Here is a 21,155-nt window from a genome sequence, read left to right on the forward strand (position 1 = left end):
AGACTTAATTAGGTTTTCAAATACTAGGATTCATACTAAAAAATAATATATAATGGGTGCTCGGTACGAATGTCGGTGGGAAGAAAGTGAAGTCTTCACTTTCGTTCAAGTCTCCCCCTCATGATCAATTGCTGGCTCATCAATTGGTACGTAACAGAGTTCCATTTCTTTCCTTCCAACCTGCAATCTGTTTCCTCCCAAGTTTTCTACGACATTTTGGTCCTTCTGCTTTGCCCCTTTTTTTTTTATTATTTTTATTATTTTTTGAAATTTCTGCGTTCATATATTCGCTTGAGACACACAGGGTACTGCGTATGTAGGATTCTTGTTGATCTCAGCTGCTTGCTATTCTGTTGCCGTGATATTGACATGTCACGTACAATAGGCCCATTAGGCGAGTCGGTGCTTATTTGGTTTTCACTCCAGGAAAATCACTAAACAGTTGGTATGATGTTCGAGATAATGACGTTTGATGGTCCCATTGCATTTGATTAGATCTCAATCTCACCTCTCTCTGTGTCAATATGCACTTCAGATGTTTGGTCGAAGTTTCTAATAGCAAAGTAACAATATTAGTGGCAATTAGAAAAGCTCAATACAACACAAATTTTCGTATATTTCAATTTAAATTCAAACTAATGCAAAAAGAACCAACGGGGAAAAATAAATTACATTTTGCAGCCATTGACTCGGGTATGTAAAGAGAAAATCTTTAGCTTAGTAAAACTAAGGCAATTATAACACCAGATTTCATTTTGTACGTACAACAGAAACTTGCGAGATTGAAAGTTTAATTTAAAATTAATTACAGGGGACGAAAGTTTCTCATGTAGTTTTTATTCTACCATATATACCATAATAATGAAACCAAAACTAAGAAGAAAAAATTAATTTATGTAATTGGGAGGATTAGGGGATGAAAATTCCGCATACAGTTATCTATGGGTTGCAGCCTTTTAAATTACTATGTGCCTTGAGCATCTGTACGATCCGAGTTCTCCTGCTTGTTGGATAAACAACACTTCTAGATACAAGCATCGAGATACAATCGGTTTATGTGAACGATGCATCTTGGGATAAAGATTGTTACATCGCATTCATTGATTCTGCATGTATCGACAGGTCTTGCTAGTCAGATAAACGGCATTTCTGGGTATATGCATCGAGAGATATGCTCAGTTCATGCGAATAACGCATCTTAGGATAAAAATTTAATTACTTAGCCTTCATATGTAATTAAACTTTTATCCTAAGATGCATTATTTGCATAAACCAAGCGTATCTCGATGCCTATATCTAGAAAAATCGATTATCCGACAAGCAGGAGAGGTCAAATGGTACGAAATCAACGAATCCATGTAATTGAAGGTTTATTCTAAGATGCATTAATTATTTGCATAAACCGAGCACATCATGATGCTTGTATCTAGAAATGTTGTTTATTCAATAAGTAGGAGAAGTCGAATCATACGGAAGCTCAAGGCACATAGTTACTTGAAAGACTGCAACACATTGATAAAATGATATGTTGTATGCAAAGAATGGGGCCGATATTCTTTGCACACAGAAATTTCGTCCCTTTTCTTCTCAAATTACATAAGTAAAATTTTCCTTTTTTAGTTTGGCTTTCAAGATACAATTATAGTGGTTCGTACTTAAAGTTAAGGGGCAATAATAACTAATACGTATAATCAAGGTTGTCAGAATTGCGATTCTATCTAGAATCGGTCGAGGGTCGTAGAATCATGAATCGCGATTTGAATCGTGAATCGTAAGATTCTACCATAATTTTAAAAGACAACATATATATATTTATGTAGCATACATTCTTGAGTAAAAAAAACAATCCTTGTTCATTCAAATAAAGACCATAAACCAACAAGTCAACAATAAGTCAAAAAAACACAAAATATCGTTATAAATAATCGAAATTAAAGGTCCAAATCATAATTCAAACTCCCGAAATAAAAGGTTAATATAAGTCATAACATAAAATGAACAAGCAGATCATATCTCATCCAAATCTTCATTGTTACCAACAACATCATCATACAAAGCATCAAACTCATCTGATATGTTAACAAATTAACATCCCTGATTCCAATCTCCGAGCCAAAAAAACAGAAAGAGACAGCACTATACAGTATACAACAAAACTTCACGTAGCTGAGATATAATTAAATCTAAATATGGCAAAGCTCGGCCTATTAAATGGAATTGCGTAATTTTTGGTGCGGTTTGGGTTTGGAGGTGGGGCTCAGTTGTGTTTCCTTAGCAATTTAATTGCTTTATCTTCAAACTGTGGCATCCAACCACAAAAAATGTACTAATAGTGTTACTGGACCACCCAAACAAATGGCAGTTAATGCATCGTAGACACTGTCAGCATTTTCCATTAAATCGTGGATGAAACAACAATCACCTACAGATCCCCAACACTATAGACCCTCCGGACCGAACCATAGTCCAAGTCGGTGGACTCGCAACTCCCAGTGTACCGACGCAATGAATAATCATATTGCCCGTTATGATGGAAGCTCGAAGAAGCAGGTGGATGGAAGATTTAGGGCAGAAATCGTCGAAAACTCGAAGATTTAGGGGCAATGGTCGAACAACAAGCTCGAATTGGAAGGAATAAGTATTAAGGATGGAAGAAATTAGGGTTACAGACTTACATTTAACTGAAGAAAGCGACTGAAAAGAAAGAAGCCTGGGGGGGGGGGGGGGGGCGGGGGCGGGGTTGGAAGAGGGCTTCAATCTGGGCCTGGGCTTCGGCCCGCTTCTAGGCTCGAGCTTGAGCCGAATCTGGCCTGAATCCAGAATCATAGAATCGGCTCGATTCTGCGATTCAGCGGTTTAGAGCGCGATTCTAGCCCGATTGCACCATCCCGATTCTTCTGGTAGAATCGGAATCGTAGACCCTCCTTGAATCGTAAAATCGTATGATTCTATATTCGAATCACGATTCTGACAACCATGCGACCATACGTATAATAACTAACATATACATCTTTGGTTTCCACAATAAACTATTACATTATATTCTAATGTTATAATGAATTTAAAATCTTTAAATCACAAATATCAGAAAGTCAAGATTGTATAACCCATCAAATAAGAGATCAAATTTGACAGAAAATACGAATTATATATTGGTCACTCAAAATTGGGATGGTGGACAAAGCGCTTCCAAGAAACTATTTGAAGGACAGTAACTTCCCCACTAACTTGCAGTTAGCTTCCGCTCAAATATTAACCCTATATATGATATACAATGCCAACAAAATTATATTGATTACAATTCAAGATTATTCTCACAACTGGAACCCGATCCGTAGAAAATCTATCAACTCTTTATAAAAGTCTGAACCTCCTATTTCTGTTTAATTTCACATGTAGTAATCCAATTCGTGCCTCCTCATTTTCAAATTATAAACATCCAACCAATAAAAAAAACTACAGATATAGTTCAAGGTTAGGATCAACTATTAATTACCCAAATCAATACGAAAAGATCCCATACAGCTGGTATAGTTCTACCGAAGAAAATGTAAGTCACACAAGCGAAAACATTGAGTCTACTGTATGTACAAATAGAGTACTATATGTCGCCCCGAGTCAACCTCGGAGTCCTTCAAAGCATCTGAGTAATAATCGATGAGAAATAGATGGTAACTTTCTCAGATTTAGCTTTTCGAATGGCCTAATTAGAGATGTCCCACAAGATTACAACTGAGGCAGGCGGGCAAAGCAATTGGCTACCTCTTCATATCAATGGATTACTGAGCCTTATACCTTTTATTTATTGGTTTCTTTACCTTTTTCTCATTGGAGTAAGGATCACTGCTAATCACAAAAAATGGATTAGCAATAAGATAGAACATGCCTTCCCCTTCACTTTGACAAAATCATTACCTCGAAAAAGCATATCAAGTTTGTTCATTTTCCTTGTTGCACTTTGAGCAGATTTCTGATTATTTTAAAGGAGCCAACATAAATCACACGAAGGCTAGATAACCTTTTGTCTCAGTTGACTGGAACAGCTGAGCTGTGATCGTAACAGCAAATTGTACCTCGGTAAGAGCATTTCTCAATTCTGCACCAAGAATGTAACTGATTTGCTGATGTCTCGGTATAGCATGTACATGTTGAGATTTGAATTACTTGTGGCATTTGCGCTAGGGATATCTTTGGAGTTTATCACCCAGCTTTTTCAGGCGAACGGAGCATCAGCTGGCACATCTGCAGATAGAAGCATGGGTCTGGCCGGGAAGCAATGTTATGTTTCTTTAATCAGTGACTACAATATGTTCCAGCCACTAGAGAAATAGCGCACTTTTTCATCTTTTATGGTTGATGAGAAATTGCGCAACTGTTAACCAACGTGGATTGGTTCAAGTGGTTTAGTGTTTGTTTCGCTTAAGCAAGGTCTCGGTTTCAAGTCATTGTGAATGCAAAAAATTCACGCTGGGAAAGGTTTACCCCCTAGTGAGCTAACTTGGCTCAACTGGATTAGTGGGGGCCCAATTGGGCTTCCGGATACTAGGTTTCACCTCGAAAAAAGAAATTGCGCAATTGTTCATCTTCCATCTTTGCACGGAAATCCTGCGCTGCCAGAGTTAAAAAAAACAATAATAGATGTTCTAATATCGCTGCAGAGCCCTCTTAGTTGCTCATAAATTTGACTGCATGGGTCTCATATTTGTTTCTGTGATGGAATTGATTGGGCTGTGCATGAACCGACCCATATAAACACACCTGTTAGCCGGAATTGATTGGGTTCACAGACCGACCCATTTATACACGCCAGCTTTCATAAATGTGCATTCATATGAGCATGATCTATGGAATCTGGTAGCTACCTCTTGGACTGAACTATTCGGGCAGATTATAGTTGCCTGATCAGTCATCATTGTACTTTCCAGAAACCAAACATGAATCTGATCTATTTTCCTTTCATAATCAGAATCAGATTCACGTACTACGAGTACGAATTATCTGCTGTTAATCAGACCTGGATTGAATTTAAGCAGTAACGTCCAAGTGTAAAATCTCCTAGGACGTAATATCTTTGTTCCAGTTTGTTCTATCAGATTCAGGGCAGAGCAAATCCCTACCCCCGAGAGCACCCCGAGCTGTATTTGGATCAATTCATCAGATCATTTCTGGGTGGTCTTAAACAGTAGGACACGATTAACCAATCACATAAGAATTTAGAGAAATCTAGATCTAGGGGCTAAGCATCTACCCACCGTGCCGAGTCTGCCCTAACTGAGGCCACCAGCAGATCTATAGGTCGTCGGTGATCTCCTCTAGGGCAGGGGTGGGTGACAAACCAGGAACCCCCTCGTTCCACTTGAGAAAGTAAGGGAACATGTCCCCTGAAAATGAAATAAGCCGGTGAAGACCAGATCATAGGCACCAGAGCTGGACCGAGACTGGAGTAATTAGGGACATACTGTGATTCAGATCACACACACATCATCATTGTTCATCTCCTCAAAGGGAGGATGTATGGTGAAATACCAAAAGATAACATATTATGATGAAGAACATCAGATATGTTCTCTTCTTTTTAATACCTTAGAACACCCACCACACCACACAATATGCAAGAGACAAAACAAACCAACCAAAAAAAAGAGTGGGGTAGGGGGGGTTCTCATGCACATATATATACATATACATATATCATTTTGACAGCAAATGATAATAGAGAAGGCATAGATAGAGACCCACCAGGTGAGGCCCATCACAACTTCAATCGACAATCTAGCCCTCCCACAAACAGGAACCGATCAGACCTAGGGGATAATGGTGAATTAACAAAATAGAGGAATCCAAAACCAGAAAAAATCTAAATTCCTCTCTAAATTGTTTGAAGACTCCATTTGTCATAGCTGTTTGTTCGCATACTTCTTTCTCCTGCAGCATTCGACTGCATACCCACATGTGTCATGACTAAGTTCATAGATTGGTGAGTATGAGACCCAGAGAACTTGCCAAGATAATGCAGTTTTTACTCGAATACTTAAGCCTGCATCAGACTGAAACATTCATGACTAATCTGATCTTCTGTGATCCAACATTTTCCGTGTTCAGCTCATTTTGTTTTTCCTATTCACTGCTATATGTTGCAACCCATCATGTTTTCTTGTGGTTCTTTTGTTTCCAGAAAGCGAAAGACAGTAGAGTGGAAACCTTTTCGGAATGTGGAAGTACCTTCATTGTTTGACCTCTTGAGTTTACTGATGGTAAAGGTGAATGCGGGAACAGAGGCTTGGCAGGAGTTTATGGCAACGCTCAAGTTCAGAGAGTTGGAATATAGCTAGAGATTGTTAACAGACTTCGTAGGAAAGTGTGGCTTCTGTCCTCAGTCGATGAGAAACAAAAAAGATCAACAGGTGGGGAGATGCTGCTTTATTCAATGAGGTCGATTGTTGACTCAAAATTTTTAGTTCTGACAAGAACTATGATCCATGGTTTCGATTGATAGGCTTTTCCTTAGTTTCTCATTATCAAATCACAATCTGGCCATAAATAAGATTAGACATGTCAGAATCTTTTCCCTGTTGATCCATAGGAATCTTTAGTTTCATGGATTTGGTTCCCCAAGTTTAGGGTCTTCAGTTTATTGTTGAGACAACGAGATTCCTGGTGTAATCGTACTTGGTGGTAATCTCAGTCCGCTAATCTCGTAAAGCTTCCTTCTTTGCAAGGAGGTCCTGTGCTGTCGGATTGAGAATGATAATAGATGTGTCATTGCTGGTCGAGATTCAGTTCAGGAGGTTGGCTGTTTAGCCGGTTGTGGGATTTACTGCATTGTTCTCATATTTTGGAGCCACTTCACCAGGATCAGATTGAGTTCGAGCAGTGTCAATTAGGGCGGAGGTGGCTGGTGGGTGCTTACTTCCATTCTTACATCTAGGTTCTGTGACTGTATGGTAGAAATGCGGAAATAATACTGTCAACTGTCCTGTAGTTGAAGTTATTATCTAGTATTCGAGAATTTACATACGAAAGATAACATGGCATACTTTTTTACTGTAGAACCTATCAGGTAACTGTCCATTTTCCTGATAGTGTCTACAGCATAATACCAAAGACAACATATTAACGACCAAGGGCATCGACGAAACAGAGACGCTGCCATGCTTTATCTCTTGCCTTGTCCCCCATTTCATTGACCTCTGGTGCACCTCCTGAGATGAAAATCGAGCATTTTACGATTATCAGAAACCTTTTGGGGTTAAACAAACTGAATCTGTCACGAGACCTAAACGAGAAATGCATAACCTTAAAGATACATCAAGTGTGGGTGCTAGTGAATGGTGATGATGACGTATGCATATTTGAAGACATGCAGTCTCACATATATGAATGGAAAATCAGTTGTGAAAAGTACCAGGTGAGATTTCCCAGAACAGCATTTCTCTTGGGCCCATTTGTTTTCCTGGCTCGTTTCCTCTCAACCATTCTCGTCAACCACCTCGGTCTCCGCGTCTCCAGCATAATGTAACAAGTTGAAATCCCGATGGAAAGTCCACATCCATAGCCCATCAGTACCACTCTCCATTGAATGCTATTGCTGCACTCTGTCTCCTCTTCTTCATGGAGAGCAGGGGTGTGTGTTTGCCTTGGATCATTCCCACATTCTTTTGGCAATGGATGGCCACAGAGTCGAGGATTCCCGTCAAAGGAGTGGTCGAACGTGTCAAATTGCGTACTTTGTGGAATCGGTCCCACGAGCTGGTTATTTGAGAGATTCAAGCAGGAGAGCCATGTAAGATCCGCCAATCCTTTAGGGATAATCCCATTGAGCTTGTTTGAGGAGAGGTCCAGCCACTCGAGTTCGGTGAGATTCCCCATAGAAGAAGGGATTTTGCCAGTCAGATTGTTGTGAGACAAGTCTAGTCCCTTGAGTGCCTTTAGATGTCCAATCACTCGTGGAATTTCTCCTGTGAAGAAGTTGCTTGAGAAGTCAATGGTTGTAAACATGGTCAGAATTTTCACCAGCTCAATCTTTACGCCTTTCATCTCCACCACAATAGAATCTTGATAGTATTCATCGCCCATATATCGTAAACTACTTTTCTCTTCATTCTCCATGGCTTTTAGTTTGGCAAAGTGCTTAGCCGGCAATGGACCGTAAAACCTGTTGTCAGAGAGGTCGAGAATGCGCAATTTTGGGAAGGGATGGTCACTTGTCTTGGAACTATCAACCGAACCGCTGAACTTGTTGGATCTCAGGACAAGTACTTGCAGATTTGGAAGAGTTTCTAACCAATAAGGGAAGCTTCCCTCCAACTCATTTTCAGAAAGATCCAGAACTTCCAAATGCTTGCAATATCCCAAAGATCGTGGTAGGGTGCCTCTGAGTTGATTTTGACTCAAGCGAATCGTCCTCAACCTCGTTCCAGGGATGAATATCTCTGGTATCTGACCAACAAACTTGTTTGCTCGAAGGTTTAATACAGATATAGAGGCAAAAAAATTCATGAAACAGGTAGGGATGGTGCCAGTCAAACTATTGTTCGACAGGTCGATGACATCTAGCTCAGTGGCGCTGCAGATCTGATAAGGAATTTCTCCGTTAAACTTATTGTTTGCAATGGAATAGAACCCAATATTGCGTGGTGGAATTGGAAGTGGTCCTTCAAAATTGTTATTGGCTAAATCGATGAAATCAGCACTTGAATTTACAGCGAAATCCTTTGGCAACTGTCCAGCAAAATTGTTGTTGGAGAGGATTACGTATGAAAGCTGAAAGAGGGAAATTTCAATGGCTCCATGAAACTTGTTTGACTGCAGATCTAGGGTTTCCAAGCTGTAGCTAGCATTTAACCAGTCCGGGAAAGTGTCATATATTTCATTGTAACTGGTATTGAAAATCTCTAAGCTCGTGCAATTTGCTAGAGATCGTGGCAGAGGACCTTGCAATATATTATGGCTCAGAACCAACCAAATGAGGCTGCTCAACTTTCCCAAACATCCCGGAATGGTGCCAACGAGTCTGTTATTTGAGAGATCAAGATAGTTTAATGAACTCAATTGGCAGATTGAAGATGGGATCTCTCCGGTGAAATTATTAGATGAAAAAAACAAGGATGTCAATGTGTCCCTCCCTACTCTCCAAACCCATTCAGGAATCCGTCCACTGATCAGGTTTCTGGAAAGATCCAAGTAATACATGACAGTTGAAGATCTCAAAAAGTACGGGAATACGGTCAAGTTGCATCCTGACAATCCCAACACTCTGAGCTTTGGGAAGGAACAGTTCCCATCACTTTGCAACAGCATGCTGAGGTTGTTTCCAGAAAGGTAAATGCACTCGAGATTTTTTAGTGGTGCAAGCATTTCAAAGTCCACGGTATCGCTGATGTTGTTATATCCGAGATCCAAGTAGGTAAGGTGGTCAAGGTTTCCAAGTATCAGAGAGATTGGGCCCGTATATTTACAGCCACGAAGACTTAAAGAGGATAGAGTGGAAGGGAGCTTGGTCAAGGAAATAGGAGAAACTCTGGACATGTCAGTATAATCAACGTGAAGTTCCCTCAGCTGAGTGAGATTGCCTACAAGCCATTTGAAACTATGATCTTCTATTTCTAGATAACGATCAGTATCATAGTCGTCATAAAGGTTGTAAGAGGTATCGAATGAAATTAGGCTGGAAAGCTGAGAGATTTTTGGAGGAATGATCCCAGAGAATGCAGAACGAGAGAGATTGAGATGTGTCAACTCTGTAAATATACCGAACCTGGGTGAAATTCGTGACCCTTTGAAATCGTTACCGGCAAGGTTGAGCCACCGAAGATTGGAGAGTGAAAAGAGGGAGTTGTTGGAATGGAGTCTTCCTCGAAGCCAACTGCAATTGACGTCAAGGCCAATCGTGTAATTTGTTGCTCCGTGGCATGTGACTCCATCCCATGAGCAGCAATCTGTGCCATTCTTCCACGAGGCCGTCTTCGGATATGAGGTGGTGGAGGAGTCTTCGTCACATTGATTTATAGATGCATCCTTTATGAAGATGAATGAGTTGCTGAACTGAAGCAAGGCATCACACTCACCAATATGGCTCAAATGGTGGGATGATGCGGCAAGAACAGAGGCCAATGTAGAATGCCGTAAGATGAAAATGAGGAGGAAGGGGAAGAGGCAAATCCTCATCATTTTACTAATACTGATACTGAGTGATGAAGCTTTAGCTTTGTATCTAATTTCCTTCGGCTCCTTGTCCTTAGTCTCTGTCTTTTCTTTCTGACAGCAAGTGATTAAGCTTTGGCTTGACAATGTCCTTCATTAACTATGGAACACGACATCAGAGGGGAAACAGAGAAGAAAGAACTCCTTGTTTGACTCAACATATACAATAGGATCTTTGTTCTTGTTCTGTTGGATTATGTGTTCCTTCTCTTACCCGGGGAGAGTCTATCTATAATGAGACATATATCCCAACAGCATATTCTATCGGCAGAGTTTTATTTTCAGAAGGCAGACATCATCATGGCTTGACCGTAGAAATTAAGGTCTTTGAAGCAACATGGGCCTGCACTAACCTACGATCTCAGCTATTATTAAATCTAAATGTGTCTTATTCATTTCAGGAATCCATCAAGATGTTCAGCATCTTGTCTTCGACTTGTTTTTTTTTACCAACAACGCCGTGCTCCAATTTCTTGGAAATTTTTGGCTTTCCTATGCTTTCAGAACATTGAATTGGGTTTTTTGAATTTGATTTCCTTCTAAATGAAAACTATAATGACATCATGATTCGTGACGAAAAGTGTCACGACCTGAAATTTCAGCAGAGTTTCCCCTATGTTTTCTCGATATCCATTATCACATAAACAATTTATTCATAACATGTTTTCCACCTCCCAAATAGTTAACCAATTTAGCAAGCCATATCAAAAGCATATAACCAATTCAGCCGGTTTGGATATATATATAACTCTCAAGAGAGTACTTTCCACAACCATATCACTAACCCAACTAAACAAAAGTTTCAGGTCGTAACTTAATTTTAACATTCTACAAGAACTTACTACTTATACTAGGAGTGGCCCTACTGCAAAAGATCCCTTGGCGCCGATCCCCGTTGTTCAAAAAGATATCCTGTGCGATTAGTCGAGCTCCTAGCTCTCCTGGAAAAATATATGCAGGGGGTGAGCTGCATCTCTGTGAGTACGATATTCCAAAGTAAAATGAATTAATACACTCATAATTCATAGTCAATCAAATATATATATATATATATATACTCTACCGCAATATTGAGTCTAATACCAACCTAATCCGTTCATACAACTAACTCAACAAACAAATCTCAAGTAAATTATACGCCTATCTTCATCATCATATCTCATAAAGGGGCCCCTTTTTCTATTCCGCCGGGTCCAGCGGCCGTTCGTGCCCCTTTTGCTATTCCGCCGGGTCCAGCGGCCGTTCGTGCCCCTTTTTGCTATTCCGCCGGGTCCAGCGGCCGTTCGTGCCCCTTTTTGCTATTCCGCCGGGTCCAACGGCCTCATGGCTATAATCACACAATACTACTAGCATACTCAACACATATATCAACTATATTCCTCAATCATTTAGTCACCTCCACTTCTATAACAACACATATAAGTATTTACTATCATTTTACGATGGAAGAAAGTACTCACTAAGACCCCTCAAAATGATAACTCAATGAGTCGAGCTATCTGGTTGTATAATCTCGGTCTCCTCAGCCCCTATTCATATCCAAGCACAAATGTTAGATAATATACCAAATAAAAACATAAATATACATCAATTCAACTCTCTTGTTCCTATTAATCACAAGCACCCACATAAGAATAAGATAATATGCATAATAATGACATTACATGCTAGTCCGTTTAATTGTTTCTCCATTTTTATTAAAATTAAAGTTACTTCCATACACCGGTTCATCCCACTCTCTACTCCTTATTATCCACCAATCATTACTCAGTTCTCCTCACTCCTCAATTCCTCATTAAAACATGTTATTATCTCATAATCATTTTGAATTAGTAAATTCGAAGAGGCTCGATATTCAATTGTTAATAAGCAACTATGCAGCAACCCAATAAAGTTGGTCTCCATACCCAATTAACCATCAAGCAAAAACATCTAACTTCTTCAATTTGTTGCCTTAGTGAACTCATACAACCAACTCTAAGCAAATGACAAGTGTTCTTATCATCTCATGAACACAACTCCAAATTTTTAGCTTATTAAAATAACTATAAAACACTCCAGCACCACAGTAACGGCAAGCCAATTGCCTCGACAAAACTCAGCTCCTAAAATACTATATCGAATTATCAATCCAACTTATTCAACTTACTACTCAAAACAGATTTCCACTTCCAACACTTCCCTTAAACTTCACAGTAAGCAACCTCAGTTAATCCTACGGAAAATTTCTATGCAAGAACACTCCCCAAGTCAGAAATTGAATTGGCATTATTGGGAATTATTTTACCAACCTCTAATTATCAATTGGCTCAAAGAACAAGATATATGCATACACATGTTTATATATACGCCTGCATATATATATATATATATATATATACTTTCAAGAAGGCATAGATGATCGTAGGAACTTAAACTCCTCTAGTTGCTTAAGTGAAATTCAACATAAAACAATCTATATTACCCACATGCAAGATAATCCAAAGAACAAATAGAAATAAGACAAACAAACACAACCAACACAACTATTTCAGCTTGAACATACCAAACCATGTTGTTTATCTACGCAATTGCAACTTTCAGCTTCAATTCTGAGGTTTGTTTCCCAAATCCCGACTCTCCTTACTTCGTTTCCCTCAATTCTCCTCTAACTTTGCACCTTAGCTCTCTCTCTCTCTCTCTCTCTCTCTCTCTCTCTTTCCCCTCTGTTCTGCTCTGTTTTTCCTTCTACTATTTCAGCAGAGAACACAGCAGAAATCGAAAAGAAAAGGTCAATGGCGGTGGGTTACCGAGGGAGAGAATGAAGTACACGTGGGGTCCCTTGCTACCCCTCTTTTTATTTATTTATTTATTATTTTTTTTTTCCAGCCACAAAAATTCATGGTGTATAATTTACATGTATATTACGTAAGCATGTATTTGTATATGTTATATGTATATATATATATATGTTCGGTTGACCGGTCTCACAAAAAGACTAGTAGAGCGTTATTCGGAGAGGCTAGATTTGATTAGTATCTCTTGTATTCTTTTCATGATTCGTGACAACATGGTTTCTTACGGTGAATGAATATGCTCAATCGGGATGATGATTGATTGTGATATGCTGAGACACCTCAGGGAGCATGGCTCAATTTTGCCGGGTCGAGAAAAATCTGTATGTTAAGATATCGAATAATTAACTGTTCATTCATCTTCCTGATTGGGGACATAGAAAAATATCATACAGACACTCTCAGTTTGTATCTCAGTTAACATACATGTTATGTAACAGTCCAAAAATATAATAGAGAAGCTAAAGCTTAAGTCCCCGAGGTTTCTGGAGATGATATTCCTCTCGATCTGTTGTTGGAAGACTCCATTTTCCATTTCATTGACGTCTTGTGCTCCTCCTGAATGTTTTACAACTTTTCGTGGAGAAAATTAGATAGAGGAAAAGCTGTCATGAAAAGGTATTAATCAGGAAAATTTGTCATGAAGAAGTACCTGGCGTGATTTCTTGGAGCAACATCTTTCTTTGGTCTATTTGCTCTCCCGAGACGTTTCCTCTCAACCATTCTCACCAACCATCTTGGTCTCCTCGTTTCTAGCATAATGTACACGGCAGAGATCCTGAACGCAAGTCTGCATCCATAGCCCATCAGTACAGCTCTCCATTCAATGCTACTGCCAGACTCTGTCTCCTCTTCTTCATGGTCTGTTGAGGGTTGCCTTTGTCCTGCTTCATTCCCACATGGCTTTGGCAAGGGACGCTCACACAGATCGGGATTCCTGTCAAAGGCGTTCTCGAACGTATTGAACTGCAGGCCCTGAGGAATTGGTCCTGCGAGCTGATTACTCGAGAGATTCAAGAAGGAGAGTGAAGTAAGATCCGCCAATACCCTGGGGATTTCCCGGCTGAGCTTGTTTGAGGAGAGATCCAGCCAGTCAAGACTAGTCAAATTTCCCATAGAAGAAGGGATGGTGCCTGGGAGACTGTTATGAGAAAAGTTGAGTCCCTTGAGTGCCGTCAAATCTCCAATTACTTTTGGAATCTCTCCTTCGAAGAATTTGCAGGACAAGTTGATGCTAATGAATACAGTCAAAATTGAAACAGCTCAAACTCCAACCCTTTCATGACCACCACAATGGAATCTTGATACATTCCCTCACCTATATATTGTAAACCGCTTCTATTCTCATCCTTCATGGCTATCAAGTTGGCAGGGTATTTAGCCGGCAATGGGCCGAAAAACCCATTGACAGAGAGGTCAATGCGCAGTTCTGGGAAAGGGTGATCAGATTGTCTAGAACTATCGACCAGACCTTGGAACATGTTGGATCTCAGTACAAGTACTTGCAGATACAGACGAGATTCCAACCAGTAAGGGAAGCCACCTTCCAACTCACTTTTACTGAGATCCAGAACTTCTGAATTCTTACAATACACCAAAGATCGTGGCAGTCTGCCTTGAAGTTGATTTTGAAGCAAGCAAATCGTCCTTAACCTGATCTCCGGGATGAATATTTCTGATATCTGACCAACAAGATTGTTTGCCCGGAGATCCAATACTGATAAAGAGGCATTGAAGTTTATGAAACAGTGAGGAATGGAGCCAGTCAAGCCATTGTTGGATAGGTCGATGAACTTTAGCATAGTGGCCTTAGATCTGATAATGAATGTGTCCACTAAACTTATTTGAAATGATGTAGTATTCTACAGTGGGTGGTAGGACTGGAAGTGAGCCGTCAAAATTGTTATTAGAGAGGCGTATGTATAAAAGGTGCAGAGAAAACAGATTTTTAACGACTCCATGAGGCTTGTTTGACTGCAAATCTAGATTTCCCAAGCTGTTGGTAGCATTTAACCAATGTGGTAAAGTGTCATTTATTTCGTTGTTACTGACCTTTAAACGCCGCCAGCTCGTACAATTTGCCAGAGATCGCAGCATCGGACCTTGCAATAGATTGTCGCACAGCTCCAACAAGTAAAGGCTGCTTAAATTTCCCAAACATCTTGGAATGGTGCCGTTGAGTCTGTTATTTGAGAGGCTTAGATATGCTATTGAACTCCCTCGGCATATTGAGGATGGGATCTCTCCAGTGAAATTGTTGCTTGAGGCATACACGTAGAACAGGCTGCTTATTTTTCCCAGACATCTTGGGATGGTTCCACTGAATCTTATATGAGAGGTCTAGAAATCTTAGTGAACTGACTTGGCAGATTGAATATGAGATCTCTCCAATGAAATTATTAGATGACAGAATCAAGGATGCCCCTATTCTCCAAAACCATTCAGGAATCCTTCCACTGATAATGTTTCCAGAAAGATCCAATGCTTCTAGCTTCCCTGATGAACTCAAGAAATATGGAATGAGGACAAGTTGCAACCACGCAATTCCAATAATCGGAGGCTCCATAAGGAACAATCTCCCTTGCTTTGCAACAGCACAGTGATGAGGTTGTCATTAAGGTTGAGGTACGGCAGATTTTTAAGCCTGGCAAACAATTCAAAGTCCACTATACTGCTGAGGTCTAAGTGGGTAAGGTCATCAAGATTTCCAAATACTTCATGGATATCAAATTCCCCAAGGAAGCAGGAACTGAACCCTGGAAGTTGTTCGATGATAGATCCAAGGAGACCAGTGGAGCGGTCCAGTTTGTCTGTGGGAGAGTGCATGTGTAATTAGAATTATCAAAGAGGGAGAGACTGCGGACGTTTGGGAGATTGAAGATGTCAATTGGGAATGTCCCTTGCAGATGGCACTTGTGAGACCCGGCATTCTTTTATTTTTTTCAAACCTGCATACATATGCATATATCCATACATATACTTAGGCATGTATATTATATATCACGTTTAGGTGGCTGAAAGAAAGGGAAAAAAAAAGAAGAAGAAGAAAAAAAAGGTTGCAAAGGGCCCCACGTGGCCCAAGACTCTTTCCCCCATTTTTTTCTGAGTTTCCACCGCCATTGACTTCTTTCTTTTGCTTTTTCTTGTTTTGTTTTGGACTATGGGGGGTGTTCTTCGAATAAAAAGGAAGAAGGAAACAGAGCAAAAACAGGGGAAGAGAGAGAGAGAGGGAGAGGGAGAGAGAGAATAGGATGAAGTGGGAGGAACCTGCAGAAGCAGAGGAATCTCCGTGCATGTCCCTGAAAGTCCGATCCTGTGGTCACCTGTTTCCCTTCCAACCTCTCTTTATCTGAGATTTTGGTTATAGGTTTGAAGGTTAAACAATTTGAGGAAGTTTCATGGGATTTATTTTCATCTAAGACTCGAAACGAGGTAGATTTCTCCAAATTAGTCAAGTTAGCCAATATACTTAAATTTTTGTGTTTTCCTTGCTTGAGGCTTGACCTGTGTGAAAATTAGTTAAATTTGATGAAGCTAGTGAGTCTTACGAACTTGAATGGGTATAGATGTGGTTGTGAACTATGTATAGTTCCTCATGGTTGAGTTTGCTTGATTTTAGATTGTTGCGCTTGAGTTGATAGTTTACTTGGGTTGGACAGGATCGAATTTATTTTTCTTGCCTAGACAAGTTTTGGGTTTTGCCTTGAATAAATTCTGAAATGAAATAAGAGGAATACGAAATGAAATTGAGCGCAGAGTGAGTGGTCAACTATGGTAAGGATTGATGAAATTGCATTGGGGAACTTTTAAGATACTAATGACGGTTATACAATGTCAAATAAACTAACTAATGGCAAGATGTATAGTGAGCTAATATTTAGGTGGTGGAATTGGCCGTGATGGCAATGGCAGCAGGGAATTTCATTTTGTCTTGAATTATTAAGCATTTTTTTCAGTGACGATTGATTATCTATCTATAAGTTGGAGCCCATGCGTTTTAATGACTTTTCTTTAAGGATGATGGGGTACCATTTGTCAGTATGAACTTGGTAAATATGGAGTACGAACTTGATATAACTTAGGTTGCGTTTGGTTTCATAGTAGGATTTTAAAATTAGATTTTGATTTTGATTTTGAGTGGTATAAATGGGGCCCACCTTTTGACTTTGTATAAATTATGTTGTTTTGTTGTGGAAAAAAGTGGTATAAATAGGGCCCACTCTTTGACTTTGTATGAGTTATTTTGTTTTGTAGTGGGTAGAATTAAGTTAGAATTGTGATTTTAAAATAATATTGGGAAACCAAACAGGCCCTTAAAGATTGTCATGCTTATGGGATATAGAGACTGAAGAGGCAATAGTTGCAGAGCATTGATGAAGGGGTTGAACTTATATACTTAATTGTATTCTTCCTTATACGATTTGGGTTAGTTAATTGAAGTAAGTGAGTTTTTCATAGCTTAAGTACGGGTGTCTAATGAGTTTAGTGAAGTTAGAGTTATCTCTTGTTAGAGTGAATTTAGTCATGTCTAGAGCCGAAGGAATTCAATTAGATGAATTTGATTGAGTTTTCGGAGTTTTGACAAAGGATTTGAATTTACATTCTTAATTTATACTTGACAATTTCTATTGATTGCGATTGTTTGGGTGAAAGTTTGATCATGGGGGTAGAGGAAGTTTTATTTTTAATGTTCTCATTCGTAGATTAATGGGGGACTTGTTCAGTAAAGTATTCCTCTACTTTATGTAAAGCGGGAACAATAGTTTGACAGAACTAACATGTATATTATGATATTATTTTGCATATTATGTGATATTTTATGATTGTAATGGATAGGGATTGAGGAGACCGAATATCTGGATTCTAAAGGCTCGAGCCAGTGAACTATTCTTTTGGGAATTATCTGTGAGTACTTCATTCCATTGTGAAATGATATATATATATATATATGTTATGTGAGTACTCTATTCCCTTGTAAAATGATGTATTATATATATATAAATTATCTAAGAAGAATATTGTGATAGTTAGAGATTAAGAAATCGGTCTTGCTAGGTTGTGTGAATTGATGTGAGAGATATTGCCCTTTTTGTTTCACTTTGACATGTGATATGTGGCGTGATAGTATATATATGTTGATTATATAGGAGATATGTGATGATATTGTGATAATTTGGAAATAGGAAATTGGTATGGATACATGAGGATGCTAATTGTGTATGGGATGTGTCATGTGAATATGCTCCCATTGGAATGTGATTGGGATTGCGCTTGTGTATAATGATATATGAGGTGAGATGGCATGGTTGCGATTGTTTATGCTTGTGATTGTTGTTTGATTATAGCTATGGGACCGTTGATCTGGCGGTATATAAATAGGATGCCTAGACCGCTGATCCGGCGGGATACAAAAAGGGACGTCTAGACCGTTGATCCGGCGGGATACAAAATGGACGCCTAGACTCCGACTGTCGAAGGATAATGGGCAGCCTCCGCTTATGAGACATGGATATTGGGAGTTGAGGATGATATGAATGAGATGTGCGGAGTCACAGTACTGTCATAATTCTGTTGCGAGGAAATGCAACCCTATGGCTTTATTGATTGGTTGTGTTGTATATTGGTTGTCTGGTATGTTTGTTGGTGATGTGATGAGTGTTGAGATTGTCTGAAGATGTTCTGTAAAAGCCGTGTTGTTGTTGAAGTTTAGTCTATCAAGTGATTGTGTTGTGAATTTCTATGGAATGCCGATGAATGGATATTTGATGTTTATGTGATATTGGATGTTAGGGAAATGGTTGGAAGAGTTGTGTGTGTATTTGTTAGTAGAACCTAAATTTAGTTACTATATTGGATATAATTATTAATATAGTTGTGTGTGTATATATATATATATATATAGTATATGTGTGCGATGAGTTGATAGTTGGATTCGATGTGACTGTATTATTTATTTGAATATTTGGTGGGTTGCAATTAAATATTTATTTAATAATAAGTCATTTTGCTTTGGAATATAGTATTTACTGAGATGCAGCTCACGCCATGCATATCTTTTTCCAGATAAGCTTCTAGCTGCGCGGAAGAACCACTTTTTGATATCGGGGATCAGCTCGGAGAACTAGGTAAGGACTTTAGTTATTTGATAGATATTCTTTTTGTATAGAATGGATTTGAAAATGTTACGATCTGAAAATTTTGTTTAGTGTATTATTGATGTTTAGAATTTGCTGGATTGATTATATATATTTTGGGGGATTTATGGAAAATAGGATTTTATGCAAATAGTTTTTACGTGATAATGGATTGGAGGAAATATAGGGGAAATTTTGCCGAAATTTCGGGTCGTGACAGCACTCATGAAGACAGAGATGTTAGAATGGAAGAGAGGTTCGTCAGGGAAGTAGGAGAAATTCTAGACATGTCTATGCCATCAAGAGCAAGTTCTCTCAGCTGCGTGAGATTACGTATAAGCCATCTGAAAGTATCATAGTCTATTGATAGAAGCCTTCGAGCATAGGAACCACAAAAAAGATCGAGTAAAATTAGTCCGGAAAGGTGAGAGATCTCTAGTGGAGCAGGACCCTGGAAGGCAGAATGAGAGAGATTAAGATGCGTCATTCTGCCTAAAGTACCGAACCTGGGTGAAATTCTTGAGCCCTTGAAATGATTACCAGCAAGGTTGAAACGCCAAAGATTGGGGAGCGAGAAGAGAGTGCTGTTAAAATGGAGGGCTCCGAGGAGCCAACTGCAACTAAGGTCGAGGCCGATCACGTAATTTGTTGCTGAGTGGCATGTGATCCCATCCCATGAGCAGCAATCAGTGCCCTTCTTGCACGAGGCCGTCTTTGGATATGAAGTGATGGAGGCAAGTTCATTGCAGTAGTATTCAGAGGCACTTCTTGAGATGACGAATGAATTGCTAAACCGAAGCCAGGCTGCACACTCATCGATATGGCTCCTATGCTGGGACGAATGGGATGATGTGGTGAGAACAGAAACATCTATTATAGAATGCCGTAGGAAAGCGAGGAGGAAAAGTAGAGGCAAATGTTCCTCATGATCTTTTTACTAGTGCTGATCACTGACTAAGGATGAAATTGTCGTGTTATGATGGAATGAATTACCTTACGGTAACTCATTTCTTTTGATTCATCGTCCTTAACATATGTCTTTTTCTTTTGTCTTAGAGCCGATGATTAAGCTTTGGCTTGACCATCTCCTCCTTCACCAACTCTGGAATATAATGAGCCATATGTCCGAACAGCATTCTGCCGGCAGAATTTTGATTTCAGAACATCAGCATCATCGGTTGACTGCATAACTTAACTTATAGATGTTCGAATTAACAAGCTAGCTGCAAGAGCCTGCCCCAATTTACAATTAATTTCTTTTTTTATTCCTCAGAAACAATTGACTCAGCTTGTCTTTCACCAACCACCTCTTTGTTCTCATATACAATCCAGATATAGATATATAGATATAGACATAAATATATCTATACATGTATATATATATATATATATATATATATATATGTAAAACAAGATACGAGGTGGGCCAGGCCAGATGGCCTTAGAACGCTCCAATTCTGAATGAAATTTTCTCGATTTTTTAAATTTTTAAAATTTTAAATTATCTTTAATTATAAAATTAGCAACAAAATCTTCTGAAATAATATTCCATTTAAAAAAAATCGAAAATACCATAAAATCTTTTGGATAATCTATAACTAAAGGCAATATGAATTTTATAAATGGACTTTCTAGGTTTTTTAAATTTTAAAATTTTCGGAATTATTTTTAGATTAAAATATTTTTAAAAGATATTCCATCATAAAATCTGATTTTTTGATTTCTTTAATTTTTATAATTATATATTATTTAATAATATTGAATTTTTTAATATGAAAAAGTTAATATTTCATCCCAAATGGACTTAGAAAGCTCTGTTTCTGAATGGAATTTTCTTATTTTTTGAGTTTCTTAAAATTAATGTAAAATATGTAAGAATTTTACGCGATAAAATTCGATAATTACACACAAATTTCCTTACATATAAAGGATATATATATAAATTACAAATTCGATTAGACGAATAAAAATCCTGATCACATTC

General features: G+C 38.8%; 2 protein-coding genes and 3 long non-coding RNA genes across 5 annotated transcripts; 2 read left to right on the forward strand and 3 right to left on the reverse strand.

Annotated features, from left to right (window-relative positions):
* Nucleotides 1-5,785: 5,785 nt before the first annotated feature.
* LOC116187488 lies at nt 5,786-6,563 on the forward strand. Its single transcript, XR_004152069.1, has 2 exons — nt 5,786-5,977; nt 6,176-6,563. It is a non-coding gene; the product is annotated as an uncharacterized LOC116187488 (long non-coding RNA).
* A 247-nt stretch (nt 6,564-6,810) lies between these two features.
* On the reverse strand, nt 6,811-10,170 carry LOC116188795 (receptor-like protein Cf-9 homolog). The gene is made up of 2 exons (XM_031518265.1): nt 7,406-10,170; nt 6,811-7,202 (listed from the first exon to the last, which is right to left on the reverse strand). Exons 1-2 carry the CDS (start codon nt 10,168-10,170, stop codon nt 7,181-7,183), a joined length of 2,787 nt encoding a protein of 928 aa, XP_031374125.1. The 3' UTR covers nt 6,811-7,180.
* A 669-nt stretch (nt 10,171-10,839) lies between these two features.
* On the reverse strand, nt 10,840-12,936 carry LOC116189245. Its single transcript, XR_004152363.1, has 3 exons — nt 12,749-12,936; nt 11,664-11,732; nt 10,840-11,144 (listed from the first exon to the last, which is right to left on the reverse strand). It is a non-coding gene; the product is annotated as an uncharacterized LOC116189245 (long non-coding RNA).
* Nucleotides 12,937-13,658: 722 nt separating this feature from the next.
* Nucleotides 13,659-15,863, reverse strand: LOC116188796 (receptor-like protein 9DC3). The gene is made up of 5 exons (XM_031518266.1): nt 15,611-15,863; nt 15,400-15,533; nt 15,090-15,219; nt 14,313-14,754; nt 13,659-14,271 (listed from the first exon to the last, which is right to left on the reverse strand). Exons 1-5 carry the CDS (start codon nt 15,861-15,863, stop codon nt 13,659-13,661), a joined length of 1,572 nt encoding a protein of 523 aa, XP_031374126.1.
* Nucleotides 15,864-16,237: 374 nt separating this feature from the next.
* Nucleotides 16,238-20,437, forward strand: LOC116187510. Its single transcript, XR_004152077.1, has 3 exons — nt 16,238-16,469; nt 17,874-17,942; nt 19,101-20,437. It is a non-coding gene; the product is annotated as an uncharacterized LOC116187510 (long non-coding RNA).
* Nucleotides 20,438-21,155: the final 718 nt, after the last annotated feature.

Source organism: Punica granatum, chromosome 8, assembly GCF_007655135.1.
Source record: "Punica granatum isolate Tunisia-2019 chromosome 8, ASM765513v2, whole genome shotgun sequence".
Lineage (NCBI taxonomy): Eukaryota > Viridiplantae > Streptophyta > Magnoliopsida > Myrtales > Lythraceae > Punica > Punica granatum.

Bases quoted from the DNA above. Each gene is read 5' to 3' on its own strand.
- LOC116188796 (XM_031518266.1), bottom strand. From the start codon at position 15,863: ATGCACTCTCCCACAGACAAACTGGACCGCTCCACTGGTCTCCTTGGA. The intron at 15,534-15,610 runs GTTCCTTATGGA...TGAGTTCATCAG, and splicing joins GTTGCAAAGCAAGGGAGATT to GGAAGCTAGAAGCATTGGAT. The intron at 15,220-15,399 runs GTCAGTTCACTA...CTCAAATAACAG, and splicing joins TCTCATATTCAATCTGCCAA to ACTCAACGGCACCATTCCAA.
- LOC116188795 (XM_031518265.1), bottom strand. From the start codon at position 10,170: ATGATGAGGATTTGCCTCTTCCCCTTCCTCCTCATTTTCATCTTACGG. The intron at 7,203-7,405 runs GTACTTTTCACA...TTTTCATCTCAG, and splicing joins GTTCTGGGAAATCTCACCTG to GAGGTGCACCAGAGGTCAAT.